Source organism: Melospiza melodia, chromosome 9 (assembly GCF_035770615.1).
Source record: "Melospiza melodia melodia isolate bMelMel2 chromosome 9, bMelMel2.pri, whole genome shotgun sequence".
In the NCBI taxonomy this organism is placed as follows: Eukaryota; Metazoa; Chordata; class Aves; order Passeriformes; family Passerellidae; genus Melospiza; species Melospiza melodia.
In genome coordinates this window covers 32,722,289-32,735,824 of record NC_086202.1, presented here as the reverse complement: position 1 = coordinate 32,735,824, position 13,536 = coordinate 32,722,289, and the positions used below count along the sequence as shown (strand labels likewise).

General features: G+C 53.1%; 1 protein-coding gene across 1 annotated transcript in view; it reads left to right on the top strand.

Annotated features, from left to right (window-relative positions):
- The first annotated feature begins 1,769 nt into the window (after positions 1–1,769).
- LOC134422277 (killer cell lectin-like receptor subfamily F member 1) overlaps positions 1,770–13,536 on the top strand; it is a 49,175-nt gene continuing 37,408 nt past the window's right edge. Inside the window, exon 1 of the mRNA XM_063164267.1 lies at positions 1,770–2,107. Within this exon, the coding sequence (XP_063020337.1) occupies positions 1,786–2,107 (322 nt within the window). The 5' untranslated portion in view covers positions 1,770–1,785. The remainder of the gene's footprint in view (positions 2,108–13,536) is intronic.

Below are 13,536 nucleotides of genomic sequence, written 5' to 3'. Positions count from 1 at the left end.
CGAGTGCGGGCACAAAGCGGCGCATCCTGCCTGCTCCGGGGCCGAGGCTTCTCGGCGCTGCGCTCTGTGCCGGGAGCCGCTCCGTGTGCCCAGGCAGGAGCCGCGGCGGCCGTGCCGGCGCTCGGTGTGCCCGGGCTCCGAGGCGCCGGGGCAGGGAATCATGCGGGGCACAACGGTGAGCAGCCCGGGGCTGCTGCTTCTTGCCCCTCGGCAGGCGGACTCCGAGCCGCAGCTGCCCCGGGCCAGCAGCAGCCGGCAGCTCCCTGTCCTGGGGCGAGGCCGCCACGAGCCGAGCCGGGCCGGCAGTGTCGCTCTCAGGAGCGCGGGCAGCGGCCGGAGAGGCTTGGAGTGCGACCGTCCGAGGGCAGGGGCGGCGGGGAGGAGGCTGTGGGCAGCGGCATTGCGGGGAGCGGGGCCACGCCGAAAGGTGCCGAGGGGCCTGGGGCGCGCCCCGTGCAGAGGTGGGCGGAGCCGGCCCGTCGGCGGTGCGGGGGGGCGGAGCCGGGCGGCGGCGCCGGCCCCGCCTCCCATTTACCCGTTCTGACCAGACATTTTTTTTTTTTCCTAGAGGCACATAATTTTATTACTCTTCTCTCTGTTTCAGCTTTTCTTACGATTATAGTGACTTTAAAATTTGCTTGCTTTGCTGTGGAGTCTTTTGTTTGATATTAATTAGAACTGTATCCCTCCATACTTCTAAGTCTTACAGAAAGAAGTTTTTTTGCGATAGTATTATCAGTGGGTTTTAGTTTTAAGATTGAGTCATTTTTTTACCTCTCTTGTTTGGGATTTAATTTCTTCTTTAGTGTCTCAGAATCTGTACAGCTTTTAGTAGCTAAAACTTTGGCATCGCTTTTCTAAATACCTCCCGTGCAAATCCAAAACAGGTGGATATCGTCGAGAACTGGAATACACTTTTGTCTGCCTGGGCTGCAAAGGTGCGGTGGGAGGGGACGGTCGCTGGGAATCCTGTGCGAAAACCCCGCGCTAAGGAAAAAGGGACCCACGTCGGAGGACCCGCAGAAGAACCTCAGCCCCCGGGGAAGCGGCTCCTGGCGCTCTCCCCCGCGGCGGGCCGCGCCCCTCCGCTCTCCCCCTGCGCTGCACGGCCCGGCCATCGCCACCGGCCGGGGCTCGGCTCGGCACGCCCATCAGCGCACCGCGGTTGAAGGCAGGACCCTCGCTGCTTTCAACGCTGGTTGGGCAAAACGGGCAAAACCCGCTCCCACATCCACAGCGGAACCTGACTCGGGCCGTGCCGGGCCGGTGGGTGTGACCGGGCCGGGACCGGAGCGGCGGCGGGAGCGGGTCCCAGCGAGGCGGCGGCTCCAGCCCAGGTGGGACCGCGGTCGGTGCTGCCCCAGCTCGGGGCTCGCTGCGGGCGGAGGGGGCCGCGGTGAGGGCCGGGGGGCTCTGGCGAGCTCCTGGTGCCGGCTTCCCCCGTGTGCCCCCTGCGCTGGGATCGCAGCCGAGGGAGCGGCTGCCCGCGCTCTCCTCCTTGCCTGGATGGCCGGCATGGAGCCGGTGCCGCGGCAGCGATGGCTCATCGCGGCTGCTCTCGCTAGGACGGAGGCGGCTGCTCCGTGCCCGGCACCGTTCCCGCCCGTGCGGCACCGGGCTGGGGGCCGCTGCTCGGGCGGGAGGTGTCCGTGCCTGAGCCTCGGTGTCCCGCAGGACAGGCACCAGCAGTGACCTCTCACCGTGTCCCTTTCAGGGTGCCATCAGCGCGGCTGCAAAGCTGTTCCCGAGGCTGAGCTCCCAAAGGATCTTCCAGCAGCACTCCCGATGTCTCCGCAGCAAGGTGCTGTTTGTTCCAGGCAGAGAGATGCTGGCTGTGAGCAGGAGAACAGTGAATTCTACTCCATGACTAGAGTTGCAAATGAGCCCCAGCATCCCCAGGAGGAACCAGCAGCCACGCTTCCACACTTGCCTGGGGCCCAAGAAGCCTCTTGGCATAAGCAGGGGGATGCCACTTGTGAGCGTGCAGTGAGTGCAGATGTGGAGAATGGATTCTGCACCAGGGACGGGAGTGTGAGGGAGCCCCTGGCTCCCCAGGGCACAGCAGCAATGGGCAATGAACAGAGAGGGAACCTCAGAAGATTCCTGGGTGAGTACAGCGCCACCCCTTTGGCCACTAGACAGGGGCCTGTGTCCCCTCCCAAGGCCAGGGCTGGCAGGTGTGTGGCTGTTTCCCGATGTCTGGAAGAGGCCTCGTGCTCTGCTGGGCCCCATCCGTGGCTGGAAGCAAGAGCCCCAGCTGCCCCCAAGGCTGTGCAGTTCTCCTGCTGCAGCCTGTGCCCACAGCTGTGTCCCTGCCTGTGCCCACAGCTGTGTCCCTGCCTGTGCCCACAGCTGTGTCCCTGCCTGTGGCCAGGCCCTTGGCTCTCTGGCTGCCAGCTGAGGGAGGCCCACACTGCCTTAGGGCTCCCTGCTCTGCTCCCTGGCCGTGGGCTGAGCAGTTTGCAGGGCCGGCTCTCCTTCTGGCAGGCAGCAGCTCTTTCCTGCTCCAGGTGAACGGTTCGAGTCCCATCCCGTGGGCAAGGCGGTGCTGATTCTGCTGGTGCTGGTGCTGGCTTTGGGGGCGGCCTTGGCTGTGCTGGCAGGTAAGGGAGGGGCAGCAGCCTGGGCCCAGCCCCTCGGGGCAGAGCAGGCTCCCTGCTCCCTGCACAGGGGAATCCTCAGAGCTTCTCCTCTTCCCCCTGCAGCACCACAGGTTCCAGTCACACCTGGGACCCTGCAGTGCTGTCCCCACGACTGGATTGGCTACAATGGGGTCTGCTACTACTTCTCACGGGATTACAGCACGTGGGAGCAGGGTCAGGAACGGTGCTCTGAGCTCAATGCCTCCCTGGCCATTGCCCAGGATGAGGCGGCCATGGTGAGTGAGTGAGGGGCTGCGGGCGCTGTGGGGTGGCTGAGGGCAGCCTGGGGGCGCTCCTGGGCCGGGCTCGGTGCTCGCAGGGCCGGGGCTGCAGCCCTGGGCCAGGGCCTTGCAGGGAAGGAGCCCCGGCGTGCAGGGGCAGCCCCGGGCACGTGTCCCCCCGAGGGGCCGGGGCAGCTCCCACTCCTCTCTCCTGGGCAGGATTTGCTCTCCCGCCTCTGCGGGGATTTCGGTTACTGGCTCGGGCTGCGCAGACGGGGCGAGCGCCTGCACTGGGGGGACGGCAGCAGCTACAGCTCCCGGTGAGTGCCGGGGAGCCGGGCGGGGCCTGGGGGCACAGGGGCACAAGGGATTCCCCTGGCAGCCAGCGCTGCCTCTGCTCCTCCCTGCAGGGTTCCTGTCCTCGGCGATTCCGAGTGTGTGTACCTGGCTGACGATAAATTCAGGAGTGGGAACTGCTCCCATGAGCGGCCGTATGTCTGCAGCAAGGCCCAAGCTGCCCTGTAACAGGGGCTGCACAAAGGACCTTCTCCACGCTGGGCAGTGCCAGCTTCACCTCTGAGCCCAGCACAGCGCTGTCCTTCCTCAGCTGCGCCCTGTGCCTTGCACTTCCTCTCAGGGTCACCTCAGTGCCTCTTCATCCCCGGTGCCAGCGCTGGGCTGGGGCTGCAAAGGAGAAGTCTCTGCAATCCATCCTGCCACCCATGCTGCCTGCAGTGAGGGCATTGCCCTCACGACACAACGAGCTCCAGTGGGAAATCCAATTGTGCCTAGGCTCCTGGAGATCATCACCAAGTGGCCAGAATGTGGCACTTTTGGACTGTTTTTGGAAGAGGAGGAAGAACTGCTGACACGTGCTAAGCAGGAATCCAACTTTCAGCATCAGGCGCCTGACTGTGGAGAATAGTCTGTCTGTCTGTCTGCCTGCTGGGAAGGATCTGACTGTCCTTCTGTGGGAGGAATCCCAGGCTGGAGCAGGACAAGGATTTGTCTCTTGGAGAGAGAAGCAGTGACATGACGTGACTGTAACCTCCATCCTTCTGTGCCACTGTGTGGGGAGGAGGGAGCAGTCAACTGGGGACAAAGCGAAGCCCAGGAAGGAGAGAACAGTGTGGAGAAGGTGCATTTCTAGGATTTGGGGAACATATCATACCTTTGTTCTGATTTGTTTGATAATCAATTCGATGAAATTTAATTTCCCCACTCCGGGCCTCTTCTGCCCATGTTGGGTGAGAGATCTCTGGCTGCTTTTATTGAGAGCCCCGAGCCTTTCCTGCTGTGTTCTGTTGCCTGCCCAGGGGCAGGAGCAGAGGCTCAGAGTGCTTTTGCTGGCCCCGGGCACCTGGCCTGGCCCAGCCCAGCCCCAGAATCCCTGCCAGCATTCCCTGCACCATTGCCCGGCCCCACGGCGGCTGCGGCTCCGCGGGCAGGCGGCTCCAGGAGTTCAGAGTGGGCAAAATGGGAGCGAGGGACAGGAGGCAGCTGGTGCCAGTGGGGGAAATGGCTTTGCTGGAGCTGGCAGGGAGAGGAGGAGGAGGGAGAAAGTGCTGCAAAATAAAGGGGAGAGAAAGAGAGACAAGGTGGTGGGGATGGCCATGGGGCAGGTGGGCATTTTGCTTTCCAGCTCTATGGGAGGAAACAAAAGAGCTGTCAAATCCATGCAGGAAAGGAGGGGCCAAGTAGCAGATGCTGGAAATCTCTGACAATTGGGATTCATTAGATCTGCCTGAACTGCACAAACCAACACTCTCTGAGCACCCCCAGTGCTGTGATGTGCCTTGCCCTGCCCCTGCCCTGGCTGCAGCAGCCGCCTGTTGGGACGGGCCCTGTTCTCTAAAAGAGCTGCACCCAGGGACCATTGGGGCAGTGCTGAGTAAGAAGTGAGGAATTGGAAAGGGTGGGAAGTGTGAAGGGAATAAAATAGAATGCTATAAGGAAAAATGATAACAGAACAGCACCAGGCATGGCCGCCGACCGCTGTCACCAAAAGAGCTACACTGAGGGACGGCCACACGTTTCTGTTCCCAGACAGAAATGCTGGGACTTGCCTTCTCCTCAATAACCATCAATGTTACTTCCAAGGCCAGCAGGTACACTCAGAGATGTCCAGAATCATCATTACACTGGGAATATGGGGTTGGCATCAGCTGTGACAAACACCAGGAAGAGCACAGCAGCAGAAATAGGGATTTCCCAGCTCCCTCCCAGGGAGAACAGTATCAGCACAGGGACAGAAAATGCTGATATAACATCCTTTCCCACTGGTCCCTGTGCTCAGCTGGAGGTAGCATCCTTTAGCTTGTGCTCTTCAGTGGTTTTCCCCATAGAAATACTGCAGAGGGTCACAGAAGATTTACTAGCATGTTAAAAAGAAGCTGAAAACCCAGGAAGGATGACATTTGGGATAGGGACACTGTTGTGGTGTGCTGTATTGTCCCAATTTGGCCTTCCAGGTCACTTTCCCAGGTGTGCCTATGTCTCTCTCCCTTCCCCCTTACCCCCATGCTGAGTGACTCCTGTCACTCAGACTTAACATTCCAGCAAGGTGTCGTGTGGTTGGTCAAGTTCAAAAGATGCCCCTAAGCCCAGAGGTCATTGGCCTGTCTGGGTGTCACCTTCCCCTGAGACCCTGCCCCTCTCACCTGGTTGGTGGCTCACCTGTACCTCCCCTCCCCCTGTCCCTGAGCTTAAAAGGTGGATCAGACCATGCGGTTGGGATTATGTTGGAGCAGTTGCTCACGTTCAGACCTCTGTAACCATGGAATAAATCTCTGGACATTAAACCCTCCAGCAGAATCCTCTCCTTTTTCTCTTCACCATCGCCTGAAGCTATCCCTCCTGAGGTAACGGGGTCCCTTACAAGCCTGGACTTGTTCAGTGCCCAGCTGCAACCACCAGCAAGCCAAGGTATGTCTGGGGTGATACACCGCAGTTGCTGCCTTTGGCCCAGCAGCGAGGGTCAGACCGGCCCAGGCACAATCTAACTGGTAATATTGGGAGCCATTTTTTTCCAATATTTGGCGTCCCTGAGGTGGGCAAAGCGACTCTGCAGCCCAAGACGGACCACAGCACCTCGGAGAACCTTCTGGCAGCCGTGCATCCAGCTGAAAAGGGCTTTGGTTTCATTGCCCTCAGCTAGAGACTTAGGGAATATTCCCAGAAGAAGTTTCGTGGACTGTTCGGCGCCTCTGGAAAGCCCAGTTCCTTTCTGGTGAGCAGATTTTCCAGAGGGACGACAGGGTAGCCTCTCTCGCCCAAGAGAGGTCCTGTTCCCGTGAAGAGACCTGCCTGTACCCAGCCAGCTACAGCTTCCATTTCGGGTGAGTATCTCTGCTCTCGGTAGAGCAGGAGCTCAAAAACAGACTCTGTCGTGAGTTCAGTTCCTTTTTGCCTTTGCATTTTTGGCTGCGCAGCCCCACAGACGGGAATTCATTGCATTCTAGCTTTTAGCTTTCTGTCGCATGTGTTACTCTCTTTTGGAATTCACGCCGGAGTGGGAGTGCTCTCTGCCCTTCCCCCCGGCTCTGCTGCGCAGCGTGCTCGGCTCTCTCCACGTGGTCGGGGGTTCTATCTCTCTCTCTCTCTCTCTCTCTCTGTGCAGGGGAGGGGGGGCTCTCGGCTCTCTTGCTGCGGGCGACTCTCTTTCTCAGCTCTCTGTGGGGGAGGGGGGGGTTCTCTGCACACGCGGCGCGGGGGGGCCCCAGTTTTGGCTTGCCACGTGGCGTGGCTGCTCTCTCTGCTCCGCGGGGCGGCTGCGTTCCACGGCGGGGGAGGCTTTGTTTCCACCTCGCCTCGGCAGGGCGTACCCGTCTGCTGCTGCCCGGGAATTTTAAAAGCAGTATATACAGCTGCATTGAGAAGCTTTTGTCGGCTTTTTATCGCTTTCCTATCTGTGGTTTTTTTTTTTTTTTTTAAATCGGTAGCTGATTTTAGCTTTGTTTTTGATCAGGCAGGATCTAGTACTTTGCTTTTTACATTTAACATGGGTTTGAAACTCAGCATTGTACAAAAAGGGATATATTATAATATTGTTAGCATTTTAGACAGTGGTAATGTTAAGTTCTCAAAGGGAAAATTGAAACAGTTTATAAGATGGCTTTTCCTCCACTTCCCAAAAATCTCCCCTGAAGAAATCCACAATATTCAATTCTGGGATAAAGTTGGGAATGAATTGATAACCTTAGGACAATCTGGCAATGCACCTTCAGCTAAATTTGTGTTTTGGAGTTTACAAATTCGAACAGCATTGCTCAAACAAAAGGAAATGGAGAAAAAGCCAAATGTAAAGCCATGTACCACTGCTCTCCCTGTTTCTCCCTCTCCTAGCTCTAAAACCCCTAAACCTCTTTCCCCAAAACTTGGTATTTTAAAGAGAGCACACTCATTGGGAAGTCAACTCCCAGAGTTTGCTAAAATGCCTGAGTTGCCCTGTCCACAAGGCCCTGGCCAGGCTGCGTGGAACCTTTCCCAATCCCCTGTGTCCCCTCCTCTGAAACCCAGAGCACGTGTCAGCTTTCCAGAGAGCAGTGATGCCCAAAATGGCCCCCAGTCCCTAGGGGGTCCACAAGATGTTTCATGCCACGTGGCATCTTCCCAAACCTGGTCTTCTTCTTCCCAAAATCCTCTTAAGCATCCCGAAACTCCAGCCCCATCCCCCTCTCCTCCTGTTCCTTGTGACACCTTCCCCCCTCCCCCTCCCTTTCCTGCTATACCCTCAGCTCCGCCCCTCTACTCCTCCCAGGGGGCGTCTGCTGACATGATGTCATCAGGTGTCCCCGCCCCCTGCCAGCCCCTTGACCCCGCGCCTTGTTCCCATGGTGTCCACGCCCCCTGCTGTTGAAGTGAGGGGAGAACGACCATCCTGTGATGCATCGAACTCGATTTATTGATCGATCAGTCAGCTTAAATAATAGTGTTAACGAACTTCATGCATATTCTGTAATACAGGTTTATGATAGGCTAACAGAGAAAACTCTAACCACACCTTTTGTTTTACTACACCGTTGATTGTTTACACAAAACAAAACCAGTGTTCTCACTGTGATGCGAACGGTTCCCAAAACTTCCACATCTGTTCTCAGGGTGCCATCTTTTCCCAGAGAGAGTGTTACACTTGTTATGAGAAGACTGCCTGAGAACTTTATTGTTTATACAATGATGCCTGAAAGAGTCTAATTGTTTATAGAAGTCAGGCTGGGAACTGCTTCACAGCTACCTGTTACTTTTCTCTCAATTGTATGGCTTCATGGCCTTTTTCTTTAAGCCATGTTCATGGCCTTTTTCTTTAAGCCATGCTTGAACTAAACTCCCGACACCCTGCTCTCCCCCTGACCCCACCCCCTGTTTCCACAGTTTCCCCGCCCCTTGCCAGCCCCCTGTCCCCACCCCCAGTACCCGTTGCGTCCCTGCCCCCACCCCAGGTTCCCACGGGGGGACACACCCACTGCCTGTCCCCAAACCCGTATCTGTCATCCCAATGCTTCCAATTCAAGTGATACAGAGCAGGGAACAGCAGACCAAATGAATAATCCCATGTTGTCACTGGCTCCTGTTACCTTTCAGCCTGTAGCTCAGGGAGGAGCAAACCCAACTGCTAATTGGAGTTCTTTTAGATGACAATTGATTAAAGAGATCTGTAAATCTCATAAAGAATATGGTCCACACAGTCCATATTTCCATGGCCTTTTAAATTCTGAACTGAGTAGGACTGTAGTGATTCCACAAGATTTAAAACAGCTTTTTTCCTGTCTCATGACCTCCACGGAATTTAAATTTTGGGAAATAGCATGGAAACAAATGCTAAATTATGCTCTCCCAGGCTTGCATGCTGATCCAAACACAGCCAAAGACAACAGTGGTAACCCTATCACCATTGAGCACCTCTGTGGTGAGGGCCAATGGTCTTCTCCCTCAATCCAAGCTACTGCAATTCCTGCAGAAACACTCGAGAAAGTAAAAGAAGCAGCTGAAAAAGCATTCTTTTCCCTACAACCTGAGGGGCCTTTTGAGCCCTATAGTAAAATTAAACAGCTACCATCAGAGCCTTTTTTGAAATTTGTAGAAAGGTTAACTAGAGCCATTGAAATACAAGTTAAAAAAGAGAATGCTAGGGAAGCGATTTTAGAGGAAATGGCATTTACAAATGCAAATGAACAGTGTCAAGTGGCAATCCTGAGCCTTCCTATAGAACCTCCCCCAATTCTAAAAGATATGCTTCTAGTGTGTAACAGGAAAGTGCCTCTGATGAGTGTGGCTGAAGACACCAGACCAAGGCTGCTGCCAAGACCACCTCAGCGTGTCGCCGTTGCCAGCCCTGTGCCTTTTCCCTCAGCACAGCAGTACCCTGGGCAGCAGCGGAGACCAGCACTGGCTGAGTCCACAAAACCATGCCTGCTTTGTAACAACCTAGGGCACTGGAGTAACCAGTGCCCCCTGAAAAGGGAATTTGATGAATTTAGAAATAGCAGGGGAGGAGAACTACAAGCCCTCCCTGGGGGTCAACAACAACAAAAAAACTGAAAAGGGAGCGCCGGCCTGCCATGCGCGCAGACACAAAAAGAGCAGGCCAAGGAAATAAGGGTAGCAAAACAAATCAAGCGCGCGATAATATTAATGTTTGTGTAAGTGAAGCAGGTGCTTCAAAGACTGTGTATGATTTAGGTGATCCTGTGTTAATCATGTCTTCTGTCAATGAGCCTTACAGGTTGCAGCTGACAGAGTCACTCCACCTGAAGGACACTGACTTGCATTTTGTCTCTGTAAATCCTGAACAGAAGGGTACTTGGAACCGAATTTGTATATCGTCATTGGGGACACCAAACACACACCACAAGAGATCGAAATTGTTCCGGGAATGACAACATCAGATCCTGAGCAATTCGTTCTCGGCCTACACTGTTTCCACCCACCCCTGTTTCTTCCCAAGGGACAAATTGTTGCACAAGCTATCCCTGTGCCATCTTTACCTGAAAATATAAAAAAACAAGGGCCCACAGTCGCCCGGGTCCAAGTTATTGGGAAAGACAAACCCAAATTATGGTGTAATGTCAGTGGGGGTGGGGAGTCAAAACGCATTGAGATGCTTGTAGACACAGGTGCAGACTGCACAGTGATTCCAGTACAAGACTGGCCAGCACATTGGCCTTTGCAAAATGTTGCAGGTCATCTTCGAGGTGTAAGAGGTCTGCAATTGGCAAGACAATCCAAAAGCATTATTCAATTTGAGGGACCAAACGGACAATTGGCTAATATCCGTCCATTTGTGTTGGATTATTCTGAACCTTTGTTAGGGAGAGATTTAATGGCCCAGTGGTGTGTCACAATTGATATTCCAGACTCTCCACAGCATATTTGTGCAGCAGTCATTGAACAACAGCGCCCCACCCAAAAACTGAAGTGGAAAACAGACAAACCAGTTGATGTAAAACAGTGGCTGCTCAGTAAACAAAAAATAAAGGTGCTTGAGGAACTAGTGGAAGAGCAACTAAAAAAGGGCCACATTGTGGAGACCATGTCCCCATGGAACTCTCCAGTGTTTGTCATCCAAAAAGCTGACAAAAAGAGATGGCGACTTCTTCACGACCTCCGACAAATTAATAATGTAATTGAAGATATGGGTTCTCCCCAGTCTGGTATGCCATCCCCAACAATGCTTCCCCAAGATTGGAAATTAGCTGTTATTGATATTAAAGATTGTTTTTTCCAAATCCCCTTGCACCCTGACGATGCACCGCGTTTTGCATTCTCTGTCCCTTCCATTAATTTAGAAGCCCCTATGAAAAGGTACCATTGGACCGTTCTTCCTCAGGGATTAAAGGTATCTCCAGCTATCTGCCAGCGGTGTGTCTCTTCCCTGCTTTCCCCAGTACGTGCAGCCACAGAGAAGGCCATCATCTATCATTATATGGATGATATCCTTGTGTGTGCCTCCAATGATGATTTACTCACACATGCGCTTGACCTAACGATCGATGCATTGATTGTTGCAGGGTTCGAGCTCCAGGAAAAGAAAATTCAAAAGATGCCACCTTGGAAGTATTTGGGCTTAGAAATTGGAAATAGGACCATTGTTCCTCAAAAACTAGAAATCAATCCAAGGATCAAGACCCTTGCGGATGTCCACAAGTTGTGTGGGTCCTTGAATTGGGTAAGACCATGGCTCGGTCTGACTAATGAAGACCTTGCCCCTCTTTTCAATTTATTGAAAGGGGGAGAGGACCCAGGTGCTCCTAGGTCTGTTACCCCAGAGGCACGGAAAGCTCTAGAAAAGGTTCAGATTGCAATGTCCACAAGACAGGCCAACCGATGCCGGCCTGACCTGCCATTCAAATTTATCATCCTAGGTAAGTTGCCACACCTCCATGGAATTATTTTCCAGTGGGAGGAAAAACAAACACCTAAGGCAAAGGACACACCAAAAAAGGACCAGGACCAGAGGGACCCTCTCTTGATCATAGAATGGGTTTTCCTCAGTCACAAAAGGTCCAAGAGACTGACAAAGCCTCAGGAGCTGGTAGCGGAACTGATCCAGAAAGAAATGACCTGGATCAGGGAGTTAGCAGGATGTGATTTTAAGTGCATTCACATTCCAGTTGAGTTAAAATCAGGTCAAAATACTATGAAAATACTGGAACAATTGTTTCAAGAAAATGAAGTGTTGCAGTTTGCCCTGCATTCCTACTCAGGACAAATTTCGGTGGCGCGGCCCGCTCACAAATTGTTCGAACAAGATGTTCAATTTACCTTAAAATTTAGAAGTGCTCTAAGTAGGAGACCTTTAAAAAGGGCTCTAACTGTCTTCACGGATGCATCCGGGAGGTCCCACAAGTCCGTTATGACTTGGAAGGATCCTCAAACCCAGCAGTGGGAGACAGACATTGCTGAGGTGGAAGGTTCACCTCAGGTTGCTGAATTGGCTGTGGTTGTTAGGGCTTTTGAAAGGTTCTCAGAACCATTTAATCTGATTACAGACTCTGCATATGTGGCAGGAGTAGTATCCAGAGCAGATCAAGCAATACTGCAAGAAATGTCTAACATCGCACTTTTCGAATTGCTCTCAAAACTGGTAAAGTTAGTCACTCACCCAGAGCAACCATTTTATGTGATGCATGTCAGGTCACACACTGACTTGCCAGGGTTTATCGCTGAAGGCAACAGAAGGGCAGATGCTCTTGCTGCACTTGCAGTGATGGCCACTCTCCCAAATGTTTTTGAACAGGCAAAAATCAGCCACCAGCTTTTCCACCAAAATGCACCTGGCCTGGTTCGTCAGTTTAACATCACTCAAGAACAGGCCAAAGCGATTGTGGCCACATGCCCAAATTGCCAACAACACGCACTCCCTACAGTGAGTACGGGAGCAAACCCAAGGGGACTGAACAGTTGTGAACTGTGGCAAACAGACATAACACACATACAGTCTTTTGTGCGGCAGAAATATGTTCATGTTAGTGTAGATACCTTTTCTGGAGCGGTCTATGCTTCTGTCCACACAGGAGAATCATCTATCGATGCTATTAAGCACCTCTTACAGGCTTTTCTTTCATGGGCATCCCCAAGGAGCTGAAAACTGATAATGGGCCTGCTTATAAATCCAAGGAATTCGGGAGCTTCCTGCAGCAATGGGGAGTAGAGCACAAAACTGGCATCCCCTACTCCCCTACTCCCCTACAGGTCAAGCCATTGTAGAAAGAACTCACCGTGATATTAAAAGGGTCCTGGACCAGCAACAACAGGTTCTGAAGGTGGAACCTCCCCACATCCGGTTATCCAGGGCGCTATTCACAATCAATTTTCTGAATTGTTCTTTTGACAGCCTGAACCCACCCATCTTACGCCACTTTGGGGGGAGCAATCATAGGTTAATGAAAGAAAAACCTCCAGTTTTAGTAAAGGACACTGAGACTTGGAAAATGGTGGGACCCTACAAATTAGTTACTTGGGGACATGGATATGCCTGTGCGTCCATCCCCTCTGGTTTAAGGTGGGTTCCTTCCAAATGGATAAAGCCCTATATTCCCAAGGTCTCAGAGAAATCTACAGATGCACCCCAGGTTGCTCATGCTGCCTGGAGAAGGAAACGTCGCACGCGTTCTCTGGAGGAAATTCCATTTAAGCCTCCTATCTGGAATAGTTTGTAATATATGTTTGTTTCAAGTTTTTGTACCAATTTAGATCCCACTGTTCGTGTGTAGTCTCGAGACGCCATGAGACCGAGCCTGCTTCTCGTCCTACTCGTGATCATCCCACCTGTGATCTCCTGCATAGTCCCTCAGCCCAAACCACATATGGACTACCTTGGCAAAGGCTCTCAGACATCAACAGAGAAACTGACAACTGGCTGAATGGACTGTTCAAAGGCTGGGGACTCTCGGGCTGGTTGGGATCTATTCTGAAAACTGTGTTTTAGTGCTGTTTATTTTTCTATAGTTTTGTAGTTGTTAGCATTGTTTTTGGACTAATCAAACGCATGGTTCTCAAGTTAATTTCAAGAGCTCATCTCCCCCTCCTGAGGTCTACCATTTGGAAGCCCTCAGTGCTCCAATGGATGACCTGGAAGCCTCAGTGGAAAACACTGACCCTCCTGTAGAGGAAAAACTGATTTACCAACCATGGTTTGGCAATCATTCTGCACCACAAACACAGCCCTCTTCTTT